Source organism: Camarhynchus parvulus, chromosome 23 (genome assembly GCF_901933205.1).
Source record: "Camarhynchus parvulus chromosome 23, STF_HiC, whole genome shotgun sequence".
Taxonomy (NCBI): domain Eukaryota; kingdom Metazoa; phylum Chordata; class Aves; order Passeriformes; family Thraupidae; genus Camarhynchus; species Camarhynchus parvulus.
Genome location: NC_044593.1, coordinates 848,503 through 872,495, shown reverse-complemented (window position 1 = coordinate 872,495; position 23,993 = coordinate 848,503). Strand labels below are relative to the sequence as shown.

The 23,993-nt window shown below is 47.4% G+C and overlaps 1 protein-coding gene across 1 annotated transcript; it reads left to right on the top strand.

The window, feature by feature from the left end:
* The first annotated feature begins 452 nt into the window (after window positions 1-452).
* Window positions 453-23,547, top strand: MACO1 (macoilin 1). Its single transcript, XM_030964711.1, has 11 exons — window positions 453-708; window positions 7,464-7,605; window positions 8,340-8,466; window positions 9,632-9,755; window positions 10,090-10,268; window positions 11,112-11,610; window positions 17,005-17,163; window positions 18,065-18,247; window positions 18,954-19,074; window positions 20,771-20,945; window positions 22,802-23,547. Exons 1-11 carry the CDS (start codon window positions 629-631, stop codon window positions 23,002-23,004), a joined length of 1,992 nt encoding a protein of 663 aa, XP_030820571.1. The 5' UTR covers window positions 453-628; the 3' UTR covers window positions 23,005-23,547.
* The last annotated feature ends 446 nt before the right edge of the window (window positions 23,548-23,993 follow it).

Genomic DNA, 23,993 nt, shown 5'->3' with positions numbered 1-23,993 from the left:
AGAGGTGGCACCTCGGTGCTACGGTGACAGAGGAAATAGAGCCCTCCTTCTTCCGTTTCCGAATGGATGGCTGAGCTGTCCTTTTATTTCTCTGTTTCGTCTCCATTGGGTAATTTTGCTGTCGGTCACCGCAAGGGGCGGGAACCAGTCCGCAGCACAGTAGGCAGGAGGAGACCAAAATCTGCATCCTGATTGGTTGGCAGGCAATCAATCATAAATAACCCTCTCTGATTGGGTTGCAGGACCGTCATTCACAGTGGTGGGCGTGCCATGCGACGGCACGAGGCGGGCTCAACTTTCTGACACTGCGATTGGCCCGCTTTACCGTCTGTCTGCCTTTCCTCGCTGCCGATTGGTCAGACATGCTGTCACTCAGGTGGGATCAACCATTTGATTGGCGATCGCCGGGGAGGCGGGGCGCTGCGCGGCGGCTGCGCGGGGGGACACGGCGGGGAGGGACGGACCAGGAATTATTTTTATTTCTTTGTTTCCCGGGGAAAAAAAAAAGAAAAAAAAGGGAAAAAAAGAAAAATAAACCCAAAAAAAAATCCCCGCGCTCGGGAACCCCCCGCGGGGGCGGATGGTGCTGCCGTGAGCGGGGCGGGCCGGACCGGGCCGGGCCGGCGGGATGAAGCGGCGGAGCGCGGACTGCAGCAAACTGCGGCGGCCGCTCAAGCGGAACCGCATCACCGAGGGCATCTACGGCAGGTACCGAGCGGCCGCCGCGGCGCCGGGAGCGGGCGGTTCGCGGCCCCGGGCCCCCCGGCCCTGTCACCGTCATGGCGCCCCGGCGCCCCTCAGGCGCTGCCCCGCCCGGGCCCTCCGCGCCCCCGGGGCCCGCGGGGCCGGGGCTGCTGCTGGCCAAGGTGCTGCCGGTGCTGCCGGCAGGGAGCGGCCGGAGCCGGCCCCGGGGCGCGCGCCCAGCGCTGGGGCCTTCGCCCTGGGTCACCCCCGGCGGTGCCGGAGCTCCGAGCCTTTCATGGGGAGGGTTCCCCGGCGGGGTCTCGCTGGTGCCGGAGCTCTGAGCCTTGCATGGGCAGTGTTTCCCGGCCGGGTCTCGCAGCCGGAGCTCTGAGCCTCGCATGGGGAGGGTTTCCCGGCCGGCTCTCGCAGCTGGGCACTGCCGGAGCTCCGAGCTGCCGCCTCAGCTGGGTCTGCCCGGGGAGGCTTTCCCGGCTGGGCATTCCCAGGCTCAGGCTCGCACCCGCAGCGCTGCCGAACAGCCCGGCCCGGCTGCTCGCTCGGGGTCTCACAGAGTTGTTCTTGCCGTGCTGGTGGGGCTGCCGGGGGGAAGCCGTGAGAGCCACGGCAGCAGGAGGCTGGCTGGGAATTGCCGGAGCAGGGATGGATGGCCCGGTGTGGGCAGAGCCCGGTGTACCGGGGGACACAGCAGGTGCCCGGTTCACAGCCCGGTGTACCGGGGGCACAGCAGGTGCCCGGCTCACCTCTGACCCTGGCAGCGAGGAGCCCAGCAGCGCTGAAGGGAGATACACGTGGGATGAGCCTCACCCTGGCAGCGGGATGTGTTTTCCAGGTGCTCCCGGGGCTGGTTTGTGTCCCAGGGATGTGATGCTCCAATTCTAAACTGGAGTTTTCCAGGTGCTCCCGGGGCTGGTTTGTGTCCCAGGGATGTGTTGTGTTTTCCAGGTGCTCCCAGGGCTGATTGGTGTCCCAGCACCCAGCCCGTGTAAGGAGTGTTTCAGGCTCTGCTCTCCCGAGTGTGGCAGTTTTTGTGGCGTGCAGTAATTGTGCATTTCTCAGTCAGCAGGAGTTTGGGTCAGGAGAGGCTCGGGAGCTGGTGAGAGCTGTAGTAAATGTGCTGCTGTCCCATTTCTGTTTCTAGTTCAGTGGGGTTGATGAATGCAGTGCCTGGAAACCTGAGCGAGCTCATACAATTCAGATGTTAACTTTGCATGAGGGAAGCAGCTGCTGGGGAGCTGTGACAGGAATAAAATTGTCCCAGTGTGCTGCTTATCCCACTTGTAGTGAATCTGTGAGAGTAGAGAGCTGCTTGCTTTAGACTTTCAGGTTTTGGGAAAGCCCTGCCTGGAATGGTAAAGAAAAACATCCCTTGTGTAGAAATTATTATTCAAGGTGAAGAATAATTCAAATATATAAGGAATTGCTTGTAAGTGGATTTCAAAAGTCATTCCAAATGCTTTGCTTTTGAGGTGACTGGCAGGGAAGGTGGGATCAGAGAAGGAAGGGAAATCAGGGAAAGCTCAGAGGAGCTCCAGGAGCTGAGTGTGTGCAGCAGGGAGAGCTGCTGGAGTCTCTGAGCAGCTGAGGCACCTCTGCCTTTGCTTCTCCTGGGATGCTTTGGTTCAGGAATTGGATTTTTAGCCCTTGTTTCACGTGGCGGTTTGCTAAACAGAAACAATCAGTGTGCTCAGAGTGTTGTCACACAGAAAAGGAGAAATAGTGAGAAGGCTTTTCCCTTTGGGAATCTAAGCAGAGGGAGGTTCTTCTACATGGATCTGGGATCTTACTCCTTTTTTAAAGTATTTTTTCTCTCTCTTTGTTCCATAATTCACTGGTCACATACAGGTAACTTCTCACAGAACTACAGTTGTCTAAATTCTTGTAATTACTGCACTTATTTATTCAGCTTATCTTAATTGTCCCCATCAGCTTACACAGACCCAGTAAATGCAGTTATCAGGAGGAAGCATCCTGGCTTTATGGGCAGAGCAGCCAGGCTGAGCAAACAGCAGCACTGGGATGCTTAACTCTTTGTTTTGTTTGGTTTTTAAATTAAGCCTGATCTTAAATTAGGCCTCCTGTCCAGCCTGGTATGTGAGCAAGGCAGAGCTGTCACTGAGGTGGGTGAAAGCTGGGAAAATGAGGAGTTTTGGAGCAGGGAATGAAGGAATTGTGCTGCAGGGAAACTCTGGTGGCAGAGTTCATTGCATGTGTAAAACCGAAGCAGATTATAAGAAGTGATAGAAAACCAGAACAGAGTTAGAAATATAAAATCCTGGGCTGCACTGAAAGGTGTGGATGATCTGTGAATGCTGATTTTTGCAGTGACTTATGCTCTTTAGGAGTATTGCAGGATCTGTGGAAAGGACTTTATTATAATTTAAATAACTGCTTTCAGCAGATCTCCAAACCCACCACACTCACAGTAGGAATTGGAGGGTCTCTTATTTCCACAGCTTATATTCCAAATTTTGCCTTCTCCCATATAAAACAATGGCAACAGTTTAAAAATGCTCAAGTGATTTAACATCTCCTACCTTTGGCAGTGTGCATGCATTAAACCCCTAATTGTTAATTAAAGTATTCATTGCAGCTTGTCATCAGTTAAGCAATTAAAGTTTATTTGTTCCTGCTTGTTCCTAAGTCTTCCCAGTCCTCATCTTTGATCTGGCTAAAATCCTTCAGCTGCATTGCTGATATTGCTTGTTTTGGCTCTGCTCGTTGCCCCTTTCCTAGCTGGGGAAGTTTCAAGATGAATTCCACACATCCCTGCTTGAAGTTGTGCTGTCACATCAGCTGCTGGATGCTGTCTCATGGATTCCCTGACAATGGCCCTGAAATACTCCATGTTCCTTCAGAGCAGGATTTTTTTAGCTGGGGATGTAAATTGCCCTTTCTGCCAGGCACTCCGTGGGCTGGCAGCCAGATGGGTGCCTGGCAGGGGAGGCTGGCTCAGCTCCGAGTGGCCCTGGTGGCACAGGACAGGATTCCTGGGTGCCACGACCCCATAAATACTCCTGGTTCCCTCTGCCACCCAAACCCTGACAGGGCTGAATTCCAAGGACTGCATTTCTGATGGTCAAATAAACTGGAAGGGAAACATCAGCACTACTTTCAGGAATGTGGCCTTTTTTAGGCTTTTCTTGAAATTCCATAATCATTCCTCCTGCTCATTTATTTTACCAGCTTCCTATAGAGGGTGAAGCATTTTCTGGAGGTCTGGAACAAAGCAGCAGAGCTGCCTTTTATGACTTGAACTTCAGTGCAGGGCTCCAGTGTCATTTATCCTATATTCAATGTGCTCTGCTGTGCCCTGGCTCCCACTCCCTGCAGCCAAAGGGGCTCCTGTGGCTGCATTTTGGGATTTGGGGGTTTGCAGCCGAGTTCCCAGAGCTGGCAGTGCCTCCTGTCCCAGCCCCACAGTGCTGGGTGCTGACTGTGTGCCCCTGCAGGGATTTATTTCCCTTTCCTCCTGCCCAGCTCAGGGGTGGGTGCCCTCTGTGCCCTGCCAGGACACTGAATCAGGGCTCAGGAGCTTTCCTGGGGTTCCTCACATTTCTTTTCCTTTTCAAAGCTGTGGCTGGCAGGTGTTTCACGTGGTCAGTGCCAGCAGTGATGTTTTCTGCCTTTCAGACTTGCTGTGTTTTCCTTCTTCTGCCCACTGATAATAATCTTAGATATCTGTTTGTGTGTTTCTTTAGATAAAGCTTTCACGTTTGCTAATCTCCTCTCACCCTGCCTGGTGTTGTGGCTGCTGGCTAACCCTGAGGTGGAGGGTTGTTGATTATTTGCTAATTTCACCCAAATGCTCAAATTCACCTTTTTAAAGCTCACCTGTGCCCTTGGTTCCCTGCCAGGCTGGGGATGTCTCCCACTCCCACTCCATTGTCTTGGATGAGTCAGGCTGCCAATGGAAGAAACCAGGATTGCCTTTCCAGCCTTTGGGCCTTGCTGATAACAGTGGGATGGAATTAAGGTTTAATCCACCCCCAGTCTGGGTTTGGGGTGCAGAATTGGGCCTTTTTCTAGGGATTTTGGCTGTGTTTTTACCTTAGAGCTGGCAGAGGATCTGCTTCTGCAGGGCAGTAAAAGGAGAACAAAGAACAAGAGAGGAAAAAAAAATGGGGGGAAGGAAATGGCATCTGGCACTTGCAGGGGGAGGAAGAATGAGGAGGAAAATTATTTATTTGCAAATTCAAAGGGGGAGCAGAGGCACTGCAGGGTTATGAATAAATCTTTCTATTCAGTGTACATTAGCCATCAATTGACCTTTCAGAGAAATTGCAGCTCTGCAATCTCTGCTGCTCCCTGCCCTGTGCCCTGCTCCTGGCATGGATGTGTCCATCCTTCCCTTCTCCTTTATCACCCTCCAGGATTAGATGCCATATGCTGTTTCATGGGGAAAGCCCAGGCCCTAAACCTCTGCCAGGGCACCCAGGGCAGATTTTTTGACATGTGTCAGGAAATTGGATAACCCAGATTTTGGGTATTTATCTGCAAGAATCTTCCCTGTATTGGGATCCACCTCAGAATTTCAACTGGCTTCATGGAATACATCTGAACCTGTGCAATAAACAGGTTTTCCAGGGGATTTAATTCCTGGAGATGTGTTTCGGCTGGGCTGGGGCTGGCCTGAACACAAACCTGGCTGTGCAGCACCTCAGGGGCAGCAGGATCTGAGATTTGGGCTCCTTCCCTGCTGGGGCCAACCCAAGGATTGAGGCTTGGAGACTTTCCTGAACTCCTGGAATTCTGAGTGGCTTTGGAGCCCTTCAGACAATGAGGAATAGGCTCTTTAATACTGTTGGCAAAACCTCCTTACAAGTGTTGCATTGTTCCAATTCCACTTTAGAGGTGCTAAGTGTCAGCGGGGCCCTTGGATTGATATGAATTTAATATCAGAAATCACTTCAATGGCTGTGGTACAGAACTCTTGTTCAGCAAATGCTTTCACTTGGAGTGGCACTTGAGGGTTGAGCAGCATTAGTCCTGACAGCCCTCGTTTGCTGGGAAAAATGGGGTCTCCTCCTGCCTTCCAGTGGCAGGAAAATCAACAAGAGCCATGAGAGTAACCCAGGGAAATGCTCCACAACACCACTAAACTGAGCAGGGAATTCCTGGCTGTGATGGATTTATGGAATTCCTCAGATCTGGACCCAAATGTCACCTTTAGTGTCAAATATTCCCTGAGTGCAGCTGCTTTTTACAGATTTCTGGTGAGGATCTGAACTGTTAATAAACAGGGGAAGGCAGCCTGTGGAAGCATAATCCACCAGGACAGTGGGACCATTTAAGGGGTTTTGGTGGGTTTTGGTTGGCTGGGTTTTGGTGTGGGGTATTTTATTGGGTTGGAGGCTTTTTGTAATACTCCCACTGTAGTTTCATTCTTCTCTGAAGTAATTTATGACTGGGGCGGGGTCCCTCAGAACTGAAAACAGCAATTCCTTAACTTTGCAAGTGTGTGCCATTAATTTTGTTTCCATTCCACTGAAGTGCTTCCTGGAGCCTTTTGCTGTGTTTTTTCCCAGCCAATTCAGTTGATAAGGGCACTCTCAGGTACCTGCCATCCACCTCTGGCTCCCAAGAAATCCAGGAGTTTTCCTGGATTGGGTGAGAACTGCACAAGTTCAGTCATTTCCAGACCTCTGCTGGCACCCAGCTCTTTCCCTGGAAATTTGGGGTTTTGTCTCTTCCCCAAAGCTCTGAGCAAGTTCCTAAAAAGGCCCCCAGCAGGGCAGAAACTCGACCCTGCCTGGCAAAGGTGCCAACCCTTGGCACCTCCCACTGAACATTCCAGGGCAAAGTTCTGCTGGTTGTGCTGCCAAGGTGGCAGAGGAGGGAAAACAAGTTACTAAAAGGACAATTTGCATTTGATTTAAATGAGAAAAAAATATTTTTAACCGCTTTTTTTTGTTGTAACCTGATAGAGTGCAGCAAGGTATTGGGGAGCTGGAGTGACAGATCTGGGGTGGTGGCTTTGGGGCAAAAAGGGGGTTTGCTGCTTTTCTGGAAGAATGGATTGGGCTGATGCCTCAAGTGTTGCTTGGGTATGAGCTCAGAATGTTTTTAAGCCCTGTTGCCAAGAAGGATCATCAGTGGTTCAAAATGCAGGACTCAGAACATGGGAATGTGGCTCAGAAATAATTAAAAATAGAAGTTAGGCTGGTCTCAGGCCTCATGTGCCTCCATTTTTCTGGGGTTTTGTTTGTTTGTTTTTAAGGGATCCATTTGCCTTCAGAGAAATGTTTTCAAATCTAACACTGATAACTCAGTATCCAAACAGTCCTTAAATTGCTGTAGGCTTAAAATACATCTCAGTTTATTGGTGTTGCAGTCTGTGTTAAATGAGGGAACATCTGCAGCCTGCTGAGGAGGAGAACACGAAATTCCTGAGCACCAGGGGCAGGAGAGGACTGGAAAAGGAACAATGCAGCTGGGAGAAGTTCCCTGTGGCAGGACTCCACTGTGTGAGAATGCAGAGGGAGATGGGTGCTGATGAGCAGTGACCCTGCTGATTATTGGGAAAAATAAATGCACTTCAGTGTTAGCTTCATTAGACCAAGCCTGCTGTAATGAGATAATATTAAAAAAAACCCAAAACCAAATCTAAACTTATTTTATAAAATTATATTGGCTGGCATTTCCTTCTATGTAATACAGTTGTCCTTAGTTTTAATTCTGAATATTTTAATAAAAAAAAAAAAAAAGTCAGTTTGTCTGTTGGAAATCCTGACCTGAAATTCCCTTTTTCTTTCCCCCAGCACCTTCCTGTACCTGAAGTTCCTGGTGGTGTGGGCCCTGGTGCTGCTGGCAGATTTTGTGCTGGAGTTCAGGTTTGAGTACCTGTGGCCCTTCTGGCTCTTCATCAGGAGCGTTTACGATTCCTTCCGATACCAGGGCTTGGTGAGTGGCCCAGAATATCCCATTTTCCACAGTGCTATGGCCCAGAGCCTCCCCAGGAATATCCCAGGAATATCCCATTTTCCACAGTGACAGTGGCACTGAGAGCCCCCTGACAGCACCAGGGCTTCTCTCTGATGGATACTTTATCTGTGGCCAGTGGAAATGAAATAAAGATTTATCCAAATTTCACCACAGAGAAATACTGTTTAAATTTCTGAGCTGGGTTTGAATTAATCAGAATTATATATAAACTTATATATGTGTAAACAGGAAAGACTTTCTGTATTATTTTAAAGAAAACCCCCTTATATAGACTTTTTTATATTTATATATGTGTATATATATATACACAGAGACATATGCTATATGTCTATATATAGGGCTATATATATGGCTATATAAAATAGATATAGCCATATAAAAGATTGTTATTTATATATTTTATATGTTTTACACAAATACATAAAATATATTTATATAAATATAAAATTATATAAATAATTTTATACATATATACTTATAAATATAGATTTATATAAAATATTTGTATTTATATATACTTTTAGATATTAAAATTAAACATGTAATATTTAAAATATTGGTGAGTTATGAAATTATAGCTATTAGATATTTAATATAAAATGTATTATATGTATTTTAAAATATATAAAAAACTGTATTTGGGTTGGAATAACCAAACCCTCTTCTTTATCCCCCTCCCTCCTTTCTTTCAGGCCTTCTCAGTATTTTTTGTGTGTGTAGCATTCACCTCCAACATCATCTGTCTGCTCTTCATCCCAATCCAGTGGCTGTTCTTTGCTGCCAGCACCTATGTGTGGGTACAGTATGTGTGGCACACAGGTGGGCATTGTTCTTTATTTACAACTTCCTGACTCATTTATAATTTATTTCCAACTCTTCCTTTATTGACAACTTCCAGGGCTCCATGTGTATCTCCCATCTTTTAGGAGCAAAACCCCTCTGCTGTTGCCTCAATTAATGCAGCTTTTTTAGAGTTAAAATTTTTGGTTTGGTTTTTTGTTTTGCACTTGGGGTGCATCTCCAGTCAGCAGGAACTGAAGGGGAATAAACAGGAATTCCAGAGCAGTTAAAAGAAAATTAAATTCCTGACTTTAAAACTCTCCTGCAATGATTCAACAATTACAGAGCACAGAGGACAAGTTTGTGACAGTGTTCTGTTCTTCCACACTCAGTTCATGTGCTGATAATTTAGTTAATAATGTTCAAATATTGGTTATTTCAGTGATCAGAGTTTAATTCTGTGTTAGCAAAGCTGGATCCAGTTTCTGAGCTGGTGATGCCAGAGGCTGCCCTGACAGTTTGAGGCTTCCATGGAGAATTCTTGTCCCCCTCTGCTGCCCTTTTCTCTCTGAGTTTGTTCTCACAAATCCCTGGGTTTGGATGAAGAAATGGAGCTGGGGGAGGTGGTTCAGTTCCTTCCCTCAATCAAAACATTTTAAGAATCAAATTTAATTTAAAATTTTTTTAGGGGTAACTTTTCACTCCCCAGATTGTTGGGATTTGGGGTTTGTGGAAGATTTTGTGTCAGCCCTGATGCCAGGGCTTTGCAGGGTGCTGTGATCAGCCCTCCCTCAGCTCTGTGCCAGCTCAGTCCCTGCTGATAACAGCAGGGTGGGAGCTGATGGCAGAGGCTGGGAGCCACTTGCTGCCCAATTTCAAATACCTGCAGGATCTGGGGCTATTTTTGGAGCTGTATTAATATGTTCAAGCCTTATCTGAAGTTGTTCAGGGTTGATGCTTAGAAGGAAGAACCTGATGGGCCAGTTTTAGCTGTAGCTATTGAGCTGATTGAATATTTTAATTCATGGCAACCTCAGGAATTACTCATTTTTAGTGCTCATCCAGGTTGATGGGAACTTGCTTTTTTTTGGTGAAAACCTTTAAGGTTTGTTTCCTCAGACTCCTGAAGTGTTTTAAAAATAACTCCCAACTCCTTGCTGCCCGTTCTCTGTCCCTGAGTGCCTCTGTTTCCTTCTCTCCGCAGAAAGAGGTGTGTGCTTACCAACAGTATCACTGTGGATACTTTTTGTTTATATTGAAGCAGCCATTAGATTTAAAGATTTAAAAAACTTCCACGTGGACCTTTGTCGTCCATTTGCAGCACACTGGTGAGTGCTTCTCTGTCCTTTCCCCATTAACCTTTATTTCACCAGGATAATGAATAATCAGGCCTTTTTCTTTGGGTTCAGGGCTTGGCTGTTCAGTTTACCCCTCACACTTCTGCTGTGAAATATTCCATGAGAAATGTGTGTAAACAAGGACCCAGTGCCACCTTTCTGTGCTGGGAGGAATTTGCAGTGTGGATATTCCAAGCTCCTGTGGAACAGCAACAACCACTTTATAAATCAGTTTCTATGGACCTTGTTCGTATATATATGAATGTGTATATATGAATTGTGTATATATTTGATTAATATTGCTTTTTTTTTTATTCCTCCTTAGCATTGGCTACCCTGTTGTGACTTTGGGCTTTGGCTTTAAAAGTTACGTCAGCTACAAGATGCGGCTGAGGAAGCAGAAGGAGGTGCAGAAGGAGAATGAGTTCTACATGCAGCTCCTGCAGCAGGCTCTGCCCCCAGAGCAACAGATGCTGCAAAGGCAAGAGAGGGAGGCAGAGGAAGGCAAGTTATCCCTTCATGTGTGCTCTGTTCTCTGCTGTTCCAAGGAAAAATAAACCCCAAATGTGCCGGGGAGGAGCTGTGGTGGTGTTTGAGGGTCCCAGGATGAGGGGAGACATGAGAATCTTGACTCCATGTTTCAGAAGGCTGATTTATTATTTTATGATATATATTATATTTAAAGAAAATTATATATTAACGCTCTACTAAAAGAATAGAAGAAAGGATTTCATCAGAAGGCTAGCAAGGAAAAGGAATAGAGTGATAATAAAATCTTGTGACTGCTCACAGCCTTGACACAGCTGGCTGTCATTGGTCACCAAGTAAAAAACAATTTCACATGCTGGGTAAACAGTTCTCCAAATCACATTCCAAAGCAGCAAAACATGGAGAAGCTGAAGCTTCTCAGAAGAAAAGATCCTGGCAAAAGGATTTTTCATAAAATATGTCTGTGACAAGGAGCTGCTCCAGCAGCTCCTGGTTCTGTTGGGTGGGAGGGTGGTGAGCTCAGAGGAGCAGGAATGGAATCACTTTGGAGGGGTTAATGTGACAGGAAAAGGGAATTATGGCCCCTCTGCTCAGTTCCTCATTAGCAGCTGCATCAGTCAGCTCAGTCAGTGTTGTGTGTAGCTCCAGTATTTATTCTTAAATCCCTCTTTCCTGCCTGGAATGAGGCAAAAAGCCTTAAAATAGGCGACTTTGGATTCTCTTTTCTAGAGAGTCTCCAATCCTGATTGTTTCCTGCAGGAATGATGGATGTGTCCATAATGATTTTTTCTTTCTGTGGCACGATATTGATGGATTTAATGAACTAAGTTGTTTTTTTTTTTCACTTTGGTGTTGCAGCAGCCAAAGGATTATCTGATATGGATTCCTCAATACTCCTGCAGCACAACGGAGGCATTCCAGCCAACAAAAAAATCTCTGCAACGTTGCCAGAGCTGGAATATCGAGAAAAAGGGAAAGAAAAGGACAAGGATGCAAAGAAACACAACCTTGGAATAAACAACAACATTTTGCAACCTGTAGACTCTAAAATACAAGAAATTGAATATATGGAAAACCATATCAATAGTAAAAGATTAAATAATGATCTTGTAGGAAGTACAGAAAACCTCTTAAAAGAGGACTCATGCACTGCCTCATCCAAAAATTACAAAAATGTCAGTGGGGTTGTGAACTCCTCACCCCGCAGCCACAGTGCAACCAACGGGAGCATCCCCTCCTCATCCTCCAAAAATGAGAAAAAACAGAAATGTGCCAGCAAGAGCCCGAGCACACATAAGGACTTAATGGAAAACTGTATTCCTAATAACCAGCTAAGCAAACCAGATGCACTGGTAAGGTAAGTTGGGCCTGAGCCTTGTCTCATCCTCCCTTGCTCCATCAGGACTCGGGGGTTTCATTTGCTGTTTATCAGGAAAATGTCATTTGTGATCGTGTAGAATTGTGCAGTGGTGGGACAGGATCTCTAGGAGATGTGTGGAGCTGTGTTCTGGGTTTTGTTTGCAGCCTGGAGCAGATTGCTTCGTTTCTGGCTCAGGATCTGCTGCTCCCCTAGCTCACAGCTCTGATGTGAGGCACCAGAAATACTCTGGTGGAAGGCAGGAGGAAAACCTGAGGAAATCAGCTCATCTGTCCTTGCCAGCTCCTGCCTTGCCTCTCCAGGGAGGTCACTGGGCTTTCTTGCTGCCTGAACAGGTGGTTTGGTTTTGTTTTTCCTTTGAAGTGTTTGGCTTTTGCTGTAATCTCCAATTCCAAGCTTGGAGGCAGCGAGCAGAGAGCCAGGGCTGCTGTGGAGCTGAGCTGAGCTCTGCTCTCAGCCCTGGGATCTGGCAGCATGGAAAATCCCAGCTTTACCCCTGCTCCTGGAAGTTCAGAGGGACCTGGACCTGTGAGGGCAGAGGTGCTGTCATGTGCTGCCAGGAAAAGCAGCAGTGAGGAAAGGGCTGTGACTGCATGGAGAGATGTCTGGAACAAAAACTGTTCCACAATTCTGCCCTTCTCCAGCATTTTCCACCTGGCCTGTGTCTCTTGTTCCTTATTCCACCAATGGTGGCCAGCTTAATTGGCAGATCAGGCTTGTTTTCCCTGCAGGTACCTTTGATAATTGGGCTTTTATCTCAGAGGATTTGTGCTGTGGGAACACAATTACTTCAATGGAAATATTATTTTCCCTTCTGATAATCATTCTACCCTGATTGACAGACCCCTGCCAATTAAACATCTGGACCAATTGATACCTAATGTCTGTGGGGAACTTGTGTGAGGGTCAGAAAGCAGCCAGTGAGATGTGGGACAGGATTAGTCCAATTAAACACCTGGACTAATTGATACCTAATGTCTGTATAGGACCTGTGTGGGGTTCAGAAAGCAGCCACTGTGATCTGTGACAGGATCCTGCCAATTAAACACTGGACTAATTGATACCTAATGTCTGTATAGGACCTGTGTGGGGTTCAGAAAGCAGCCAGTCAGTGGGATCTGTGACAGGATTAGTCCAATTGTGGAGTTGTGCCACAAATCCCTGGAGCTGTTTCTTGTCCCTGATGTCCCCGTGCAGGCAGCTCAGGAGCACCAAACCCCAGCTGCTGCCTGCAATCATTCATGGAATCTTGTTTCTGCTCAGCCTGGCTGTGCAACTCCCACACCAGTAGAAGCATAAACTCACCTGACAAATTGGATGGGATGGATGCACTTAAATTTAAAAATTCATGGTGCTCTTTTATTTTAACCTTGTCCATTATCCCATCCCTGGAGTTCCAGGCATTTGTTCATCATTTTTTCCACTTCCAGGAGTGTTACTCATCCCTGTTATTAAACTTTCAGTCTGCTGGAGCCTGGAAAGGGCTCAGTGAAGTCCTGATTTGTTCAGACTCAGCTCAGATCTGCTCAGCTTCCAAATAAAGCTGCTTTTTCTGACTGGGTGTCCAGCAGGGTGGCAGACCCGAGCTGCTTTCCTTTTGTGTCCACAGAGGATGGCCCTGGGCTGAGTAACCAGGAGCAAATGTGAAATATTCCTTCTGCAAATGTGAAACATTCCTTCTGCAAATGTGAAACATTCCTTCTGCTGCTGGGGCTTGGGATTAGCAGGGCTGGAGACAGTCAGGATCAGGAGGTTTTGGAGACCAGGAGTTTAGCAGGGTTGTTAACTCTGAAATATTTGATGTGATCTGTTATGGAAGGGTCCTAAAGTTAAGGTTTATGTATATATTTTATATAAGCTCTTATTTGTAGCTAAGCTTTTCTTTTTGCTGTGTCTGGTGCAATGTCAGGACCTGAGTTTTGGGGAGGGGAACTTCCTGATGCCCACCCCTGGGGATTGTTCCATTCTCGCTGGAGCTGAGGGGTCCCAGAGGCTCAGGAGCTTCTGGGGTTTTCTGAGACATCTCCTGAGGGTGCTGGAATCTTGTCAGGCCCTTCATCACTGAATCTGTGATGTGAGTTCCTCTTTCCCAGCTCCCTGGCCATGGGGCCACTGGAGGGATCCATTTGGGATCAGCCTGGGTCCCTTTGCACTCTGCTGTTTGTCAGGAGGTGCAGAGCAAATCCATCTCTTCTCCCATTTCCCTGTCATTTCTGAGGTGGAACAGATTCACAGCCTCAATACATGGAACAGGTCCAAGCTGTAATTGCTGCAGAATTATTTTTTTTGTTGTTTATTGCACATTACACTGCAAAACCCATGACCTGCCTCTGCCTTTCAGCACCCTTAAAAATGCCTGCACTGGAAGCACACAAAACCCTGGCAGTGCAGCTTGGCAGGACTGTCTGTATCCACAGAGGTCCTGCCTTTGGCACACGAGGTGATGAACAAGCTGTCTCATGTACTAATTATTCCCACAGATAACGAGGACATCTTCTGGCAGTTGGACTGGGAAAATTCTTGGTGAAGCAAAAGCTGCTCTGCCACAGCTTATTTCACTTTTCCTAAAATGGTGTTACCTGCAGGGACAGACTGGGGGGTTTTTAATGTGACTTTGTGGCCATTTGGTGCTAATGTTGTAGAATTTGGTGACATCACTGGTGGGCAGAGAGGGGCTGGTGCCTCCTGCTCACCCCCTGGCTGCATTAAAGCAGCAGAAGGTTTCCTGTGGCAGCTGCTGGGGGGTGATGGCCAAGGTGTCCTGCCCCAGGAAGGCAGGCACAGAACAGAAAATCAGGATTGGGAATGGAAATGAGGAGTGTGGGAGCCAATCCCTCCTGCAGCCCCTTCCCAAGGCAGCAGAGAGCTCAGGAACAGAGCATTTCCAGCCCTGGGAATGGCAGCTGCTGGGAGCAGCAGGGACAGGAGAGGGTCCTGTCTTTTTTGGGGGGGACTCCTGTCCTTTTTGGGGTCTCCTGTCTTTTTGGGAGTGCAGGCTGCTCCCAGGAGCTGCAGGGAGAGCCTGCCAGTCCCAGCAGGGGCACAGTGGCCCCTCAAAGGAGCAGCTTCACTGCAGGGGCTGCTGGTGCCAGGCAGAGCTGGGGCTTTTGGAGAGCATCTCAGGGCCCTGTGGGTACTTTTAAATGATAATTTTTATATAAACAGCGTTTCATTTACCCAACAACTGCCCTGTCCATCATTTAACGCTGCACAGGGTGGCACCAGTCACCTAAAACTGGCTGCTGCTGTTCCCATTTTGGGGCTGAGGTTGGAATATTTGCTCAGGTTCACAAATTCTTGCCCTCAGCAGAGCACCAAGTGATTTGTGCACTTCCCTTTGAGGTGGGTATTTGCTTTGTGCTGTTACTATTTGCCCATAAGTTGATTTTTTTCTGTCTGAGGGTGCTTTTGACCATTTATAGAGCACTGAAGGAATTAATCTTGTGGGAGGGCACTTCCATGGACCTGGAGAGGCAGCTGGGGCAGGAGGGGGCTGAGGTGTCCTCTGGGGCTGCTCCTGGCTCCTCATTCCCCCTCTCATCTCTCTGGGTGTTTCTGCTGTTCCAGACCCACCTCTCTGGATTTCCTCAGCCTTGGGGATCCCACACTTCCCCTCTGCACTCAGTGGCACAGGGTGTTCTCCCTGCTCATCTCTCAGTGCCTTTTAGGTTGAGTTTTCCCTGCGCTCGAAGCCCAAAAATGTTTCATTAAGAAATCAGAAGGCTCCAGCCATTCATCTGCACTGCAGAGTGTCACTAAGGGCAGCTCTTTTTGGCTTTTGTGATTGCTGTCCTCATCTTAATGTCCCACTGCCACCAATTCAGAGTGGAAGCCTAGGAAATAAAACCACCTTCATCTTCTTTATGGATGCTTAAAAACTCTGCAATCAATAGCTGGCAGAGCAGAGGAGGATTGTGTGAGAATGGCTGGGGTGTATTGCTTTCAGTAAGTGTGTAACAGAGTTTAAAAGGGTTGATTATTCACCTGTGATGTGTTTTTAGTCTAAGAATCAATAACCTCATTTGTGGGGGAAAATGAAAGTGAGCGGAGTGCCTCTCCTCCAAAACGTGTGTTTTATTTAACAATATTTTAATTAAAAAGATTACATGAATCTTCAAGAACTTTCCAAAGCTACAATTTCAAGTGTAGAGCAGATGGTCTCTGTTCAAGAGCAATTAAAACTAAATTTACTGACTCCTGAGCTGGGGGTGACTTAACACATCCTCTTACTCGGCATGCACATCATGTGCTGCAAGAAAACACCAACATGTTGAGGTGACAATTCACAGCTCAGCTCTGGCTGGCAAATCCAACTCAGCATTTGTGGACTGAATTAAATCTCTGTATGTGTGTGGCTCTGTCCTGCTTTGGAGCAGGACAGTATGTGTACAAGATTTACAATAACTTCCCAATACCCATCACCTGTGTTAGACAGTGAGCTTCTGCTCTAAACCAATCTAAAAATGCCAACATCACCCAGAAGATGGAGGCCAAGAAGAAGAAGGAGAAAGGCTGGACATGCCCAGATTGCTCCATCTTGCCCCCTGACCCCCCATTCTAAAAACCCCAAAAATCTATTTTTCACCCTGTGATAAATTCACTGTCATTCTACTTAAACTTTCATGGCTTGTAATTCTTCATATAAAGGTTGGTAATTGTTTTTTCCAAGGGCTAAATCAAAGGCACGGGGGTCTTGGGCTCTGTGCCAAGGTCTCTGAGCCCCCTGGGCAGGGTCTCGAGCCCTCCAGGGCAGCCAGAGGGATTCCCTGGGTTCTAAATCAAGTAACAAATCCAAATATTATCCCAAATAAAGTATAAATAAAATTATTTATCGCAAATAAAGTAATAAATAATGCAGTATAATGAAGTAATAAATGAGCCTTGAGAACACAGAGTCTGTCACAGACATCTTTTATGAAAAATCTTTTCTTTAGGATTTTTCCTTTTCAGAAGCTGAGAGGCCTCAAGAACAAAATGTAAACAATGATTATCTGCTGCTGTAGAATGCAAGAGGTGGATCTTTGATTGGCTTATGTTAGTTATTTCTAATTAATAGCCAATCAAAGTGAGCTGGCTCAGACAGAGAGTCCGAGCCGCAAGCTTTTGTTACGATTCTTTCTTTTTTATTCTTAGCTAGCTTTCTGATGAAATCTTTTCTTCTATTTTAGTATAGTTTTAATATAATATATATCATAAAATAATAAACCAAGCCTTCTGGAACACGGAGTCAGATCCTCATCTCTCCCCTCACCCTGGGACCCCTGTGAACACGGTCACAGCAGTCAGGTGCACCACGCTGCCTTTGTGGGGCTCCTTGTTCCCCTCAGCAGGGAGCCCCTCCCCACCAAGCGCTGCTGTCCCTTGTGCCCCCAGGTTGGAGCAGGACATCAAGAAGCTGAAGGCCGACCTGCAGGCCAGCAGGCAGGTGGAGCAGGAGCTGCGCAGCCAGGTGAGCTCGCTGAGCTCCGCCGAGCGCGGCGCGCGCGCAGAGACCGGCCAGCTGCGCCAGGAGAACGAGCTGCTGCAGAACAAGTACGTGGGCACTGCCGGGGGAGTGGGGGAATGGGAACACCCTCCTTGCTGGACTGGGGTCATTTGGGGTGCTCAGGCAGGGATGTGGGAGTGGGAGCGACGGTTCGCTATTAGGAAATTATCAGAATCTGGAAATTATGCGGTTCTCAAGTATTTGAGAGTATGAATACGAGTTTGTTATTAGGAATTGTCATCTGGACATTAAGTGTTTCTCAGGCAGGGATGTGGGAGTGAGAATGACAGTTTGTTATTAGGAATTGTAATCTGGAAATTAATTATGGGGTTCTCAGGGATATGGGAGCAGGAATAACAGTTCGTTATTAGGAATAATAGTTCATTATTAGGAATTGGAATCTGGAAATTATGGAGTTCTCAAGGATTTGGGAACAGGGAAAACAGTTCGTTATTAGGAATAATAGTTCATTATTAGGAATTGGAATCTGGAAATTATGGAGTTCTCAAGGATTTGGGAGTAGGAAAAACAGTTTGTTATTAGGAATTATTGTAGTCTGGACATTGTGTTTCTCAAGCAGAGATATGGGAGTAGGAATGACAGTTCATTATTAGGAATTGTTGTAATCTAGAAATTAAGGGGTTCTCAAGGATATGGGAGCAGGAACAACGGTTCATTATCAGGAATAACAGTTTGTTATTAGGAATTTTTGTAATCTGGAAATTATGGGGTTCTCAAGCAGGGATATGGGAGTGGAGTGATGGTTTGTTATTAGGAATTGTTGTAATCTGGAAGTTATTAGGAATTATCATAATCTGGAAATTAATTATGGGGTTCTCAAGGATATGGGAGCAGGAATAAACTGTTTGATTTTTGTGTTAAATAATCCAATCCTAAAATGAGAGGCAAATCCAGGCAGATTTTAAGCTCACTCCTGTCCCCCTGCAGATTGCACAATGCTGTACAGATGAAACAAAAAGACAAACAAATGATCAGCCAGCTGGAGAAGAAGCTAAAGGCAGAGCAGGAGGCACGAACCTTTGTAGAAAAACAATTAATGGAAGAAAAGAAGAGGAAGAAGTTGGAAGAAGCAACTGCAGCACGAGCTGTGGCCTTTGCTGCTGCTACCAGGTGCTCTGCCTTTGGGAGCCTTTGGGGTGGGAAGGAGGAGCCTGTGTTTGATCTTTTACTTTAAAAAATCTTTTATTATAAAAAAAACCAGCTTTATTTGCTATGAGAGGCTCATTTGTGTTAAAACAAGGCAGGACTGGGAGATGTCTCCCCTGCAGCTGAGCCTCAGTGCCCACATGACATTTACACATGTAAAGGATGAGTGTGCTCTAAATTACCTGCTCTTCCTGCACTGTTGTGTCCTGCTCAAAGGAACATCTCCTTTCACGTGGGAACTGGGAATCAAGGATTTGTACAGTGACATTGGCCATAATTCTGGAAGTTTCCTGCTGGGGCAGCGCTCCCTGTGGGGTTCTGTGTTCCCACAGCAGCACAAGCTGGGGGCACTTTAACCTGCAGGGCTCCAAATGTCTAAAAGGAATTATTCCTGCTTTTCTGCTCTCCCCAGAAAGGAATGAGTCTCTCATCAATTGGAACATTGAATATTTCATCAATATTCTAAACCTGAGGTGTGACACTCAGTAACTGCATTGCTGGGCGGGAATCACTTCACTGAGCAGACCAAAGTTGGCTCCTTCTTTTCAAGCCTCAGTTTTTATTTTATTTTAATTGTCGGTGCTGCAAGCAGCTGAGGAGGGGCAGGCTGGCTGTTATCTCTTGAGGGCTGCTGCTGCCTCAGCTGCTGAGCTGTGCTGTGTCCCTGCAGGGGGGAGTGCACCGAGACCCTGCGGAGCCGCATCCGCGAGCTGGAGACCGAGTGCAAGAAGCTCAGCATCGACATCAAACTGAAGGAGGACCAGATCAGAGAGCTGGAAATCAAAGTGCAGGTAATGCCCCAGCTCCAGGGGCTCAGGGCAGCACCCAGGGAGAGCTGCCAGCCCTCCCACATCCCTGCATCTGCAGCACAGCAATGCCCAGGGAGTGCAGCTCCTGCAGCTCCTGCCCTGGGCTGGGCAGAGTGAGGCCAGGAGGGACCAGAGGTTCCTTCCAGACCCTTCCATGGTTCCAGCAGGCTCCATCCAAACCATTCTATAGATCCAGGAGGGCCAGAGGCTCCTTCCAGACCATTCCATGGTTCCAGCAGGTTCCATCCACACCATTCTCTTGGTTAAATGGGGATTTTTTTCCTCCAAACCCCCTGGTCTGTGTAGGCTGAGGGTAGAATCCCCTCAGTGGCATTTTTCTCCTCATGCAAGGAGCCTGTGGCCACTCTCATTGTAATAAACCATAAATTTCACTAAGGCTTGCTAATTCAGAGCAGTCTGGAGCACTGGCCAGGCTATTTTTTTGTGTGTGGAAGTGCCTGAATATTGGAAATACTTTGTGGTAGGTGTGCAGCAAACAGGGTTGGGTTTGTTACAGCTACAGAGCTCAAAAGTGTGCCCTTATTCCTGTCCTAAAGATGTGCTCAGACTGACAATCTGCATGAAAATGGATTTTTAATGCCTCTTCAAAGCCCACCTGGTGCTGCTGTGGACTTGTTTCCCAATCACAGGTGCAGCCTCCTTGTCCCTGGATTTACCAAACCCTTGACAACAAGTGTGGCTTATCCCTGGAGTGTTTGAGCATGGCTTTCAGATAATTAAACCCAGCTCTAATTAAGCTTTTTAATTTCATGAGCATCTTCAAACTGTTAGGGAAGCTTTTTGTTGCAGGCATTAATATTCTCCCCTTTGCACTGCTGCCCCTCCATTTGAAGGTATAGAATATTTTTGTATTTTTTTTCCCCCCAGCCACAGTTTTTATCCCCCCCAGGATAATTTCTCCCTGTTTTTCTCTTCCCTTAATTTCTGGCATTGCAGCACAGCGAGGTTTAAAGTGAGATCCAAACAATCCCTTTATTCAGCCACTCGGATTGGGGTTTAGGGAAGCTTTCTCCATGTTTTTGTGCAGCAGGGATGGAATCCTCATCCCTGGAATGTCCCAAAGCCACGATGTGGCACTTGGAGATGAGTTTGAGTTGGATTTGATGCTCTCAGAGGCCTTTTCCAACATGAGCACTTGTGTGATTCCAGCCTTTTCCTCAGGGAAGTGTTCCCACACCCCAGCCTGCCCCAGCTGCCTCTTGGAGAGGGATTTGGGGGTTTTGGGTGCAGGGCTGGGCCCCAGAGCAAATGTGCTTGATCACAGCTTTAATCACCTGCAGGGTGGAGGGAACCTTAATTAGCCAGCATTTTAATTAATGCCAGGCCCAGCCAGGGGAAGGGGAAAGACTCCTGGGTCTGTCTGCTCTGTGAAGTCCCCCAGGGTGGCATTTTTTTGCCCTCCAGGATGGCATTTTTTGCCCCCTAGGATGACATTTGTGCCCCCAGGCTGGCACTGCTCCATTGTGACCTCAGTGTCCCTGCAGGAGCTGAGGAAGTACAAGGTGAATGAGAAGGACACCGAGGTGCTGATGTTGGCACATTTTCCCCCCCTAGGATGACATTTTTACCCCCCTGGCTGGCATTTCTGCCCCCCTAGGATGCCATTTTTGCCCCCAGGCTGGCATTGCTCAATTCTGACCCCCAGTTCTCCCTGCAGGAGCTGAGGAAGTACAAGGAGAACGAGAAGGACACCGAGGTGCTGATGTCGGCGCTCTCGGCCATGCAGGACAAGACCCAGCACCTGGAGAACAGCCTGAGTGCAGAGACCAGGATCAAGCTGGACCTTTTCTCTGCCCTGGGAGATGCCAAAAGGCAGCTGGAGATTGCCCAAGGTACCTGGGGGCTTCCATTCCACACAATCCTGCAGTTTCTCAGAGGGAATTTGGCATTTGCAGCTTTGGGGATGTGGAGCTGGAACCATGTGAGCTCACCTTCCCAGCCCATCATGATAATGAACATTAAAATAGGTGTTCCAATTAATTCATGATTATTTTCTGCATATTATAAACCATTACAAGGAGCTGGAGATCTTTTAAAGCTCTGAAAGAACTCTCTCTTTAAAAGAGAGTAAATTAAGCTTGTTATTAAGCTGCTCTCCTGTCACCCTAATAATAATAATAATAATATTTTATTACTCCTCAAGTAAATAAAACTTAAATTTGAGGAGAATCCAACCTGTTTTAACCCTGAGCAGGTGAGAGGAGTGTGGGCACTGCTGGTGGTGCCACCAGAGGGAGCAGAAAACCAACAAAAAGCCCAGCCCAGGCTTTGCAGCTGTGCAAACCACGGAGCAGCTCAATAACTTTGCATTTAATTTCCCTGCAGAATGTTGTTTGACTGCAGGAATATTTAATTAGAGGGAGAAAATGTTTTGTTTTGTTTCAGCAGAGGGCTTTTCATCACCTGGTTGCAGGAATTGCTGTGGTGGTGTGAAAGCTCAGAGAAAAATGATGGGAATGGGACAATTTGGAAAGTTAACAGCTTTTATGACCGAAGGGTTTGGAGAAGGGCAATGGAAAAAGGCAGAAAAAATGGCAGAAAAATGAGATTAAATAGAATTAATCTTTGAGGGTGGTGCAGCTGTGAATCCAAATAATGCAAAATTATAATGGGGGAGGGTTGAGATTCGTTCTGTGGTAATTGGAGATAATCCAACCCAGCTCTGAGCATGGACCAGGAGCTGCACAGGGGGGATTTCAGGAGTGCCAGGCAGGGAAGGGAAGCTCTGAACGGCTGGTTGGTGGTTTCAGGGCAGGCTCTGAGCTCCTGGGTGATGATTTCAGGGCAGGTTCTGAGCTCCTGGGTGATGATTTCAGGGCAGGCTCTGAGCTCCTGGGTGATGATTTCAGGGCAGGCTCTGAGCTCCTGGGTGATGATTTCAAGGCTCCCAGGCTCTGAGCTGCTGGGCAATTTTAGGGCAGGCTCTGAGCTGCACATGGGGTGATTTCAGGACATGCTCTGAGCTGCAAATGGGGTGATTTCAGGACATGCTCTGAGCTGCTGGGTGCTGGTTTCAGGGCAGGTTCTGAGCTCCTGGGTGCTGGTTTAGGGTTCGAGCCTGGGTGCTGGTTTCAGGGCAGGTTCTGAGCTCCTGGGTGCTGGTTTCAGGGGTCCCAGGCTCTGAGCTCCTGGGTGATGATTTCAAGGCTCCCAGGCTCTGAGCTGCTGGGTAATTTCAGGGCAGGCTCTGAGCTGCACATGGGGTGATTTCAGGGCAGGCTCTGAGCTCCTGGGTGCTGGTTTAGGGCAGGCTCTGAGCTCCTGGGTGCTGGTTTCAGGGCAGGTTCTGAGCTCCTGGGTGCTGGTTTCAGGGCAGGTTCTGAGCTGCTGGGTGTTGGTTTCAGGGCTCCCAGGTTCTGAGCTCCTGGGTGCTGGTTTCAGGGCAGGCTCTGAGCTCCTGGGTGCTGGTTTGAGGGCTCCCAGGCTCTGAGCTCCTGGGTGCTGGTTTCAGGGCAGGTTCTGAGCTCCTGGGTGCTGGTTTCAGGGCAGGCTCTGAGCTCCTGGGTGCTGGTTTCAGGGCTCCAAGGCTCTGAGCTCCTGGGTGCTGGTTTAGGGCAGGTTCTGAGCTGCTGGGTGATGATTTCAGAGCAGGTTCTGAGCTCCTGGGTGCTGTTTCAGGGCTCCCAGGCTCTGGGCTGCTGCTTGGTGGTTTCAGGCCCTGAGCGCTGCTGTGCTTTGCCGTTCGCAGGGCAGATCCTGCAGAAGGATCAGGAGATCAAGGAGCTGAAGCAGAAGATTGCAGAGGTGATGGCAGTGATGCCCAGCATCACCTACACTGCAGCCACCAGCACTCTGAGCCCCGTGTCCCCACATTATTCTTCCAAATTCGTGGAGCCCAGCCCCTCTGGACTCGACCCCAACGCCTCTGTGTACCAGCCCCTGAAGAAATGAGGGAATGCCAAGGTTCTCTGTGCCCCCAGGGGTCTCTTGCAGTCAAGATGAAATTGTTTCGTGTGGGACTGTGTTTGTTGTCATTTCCAGCAGGAGAAAAGAGCATTGACTAGAACTGCCCATCGGTTTTTCTTGTAAATTTTTAGGAAACCTCACAGAACTTTGCGATTTATTTTCCTTGGCCAACGCATTAAAAACGATTCTTGGTTTTCAAGTAGCCAATTTTGCCTTTTTATGTACTCTTGCATGGTTTCCTCTTGAAAAAAAAAAAACAAACCACAGGGCTTTGCTTGGTTTTGAACCCTTTCTCGTCAGTTTTTTAATTTAATGATCAAATTGGATTTGCAGATTCATCCAGTGAGGAAATCCCCTCAGTTTCCCAGTGAAAGGGTTAAGCAACCCAACAAAGCTTTGATTTATTGATGTGTTCGATACAAACACGTGGATTGTGCAGAAGATAATTTGATTTTCCCCCCTCAAAGGACCAAACAAATTCCAGGGGCGTTGTTCAAGGGAAGGAATAAAGAATAGCTGATGATGTGACGGTGGTTGTTGTGTGAAATATTTCTATCCCCGTTGGTGTTTTTTTAGTCATGGAGAATTGCTGAACAGTCTTGTCCACAGTGCCTTGGGAAAAGACATTTCAAGAGGAAACTTGATGGTTTAAACTATTTTTTTTTTTTTTTGCCCCCTTCACTGTCATCCAGCTTCTGTATCAAAGCTCATTCAGAGCTGCTCGTGCTTGGTCAGGATCCAGGCTCCATCCTCTGTTTTATTTCCAAACTCTGCAGTTGTTTGTCCTTGGTGGTCCTGCCCTGGGAGGGTGAAGGTGGAGCTGTGCAATGTTCTGTACACGAGACACTGTAAAGCTGCCTAATAAAAGCTGCAGTTCTGGGGTTTTTTATTTTATTCAGCTCTCATTTACACTTGGTCTCCCCTCCTGTCTGAGTGGTTCCCGGCCCTGCTGCCCAAGAGTTTGGGGGTTTTAT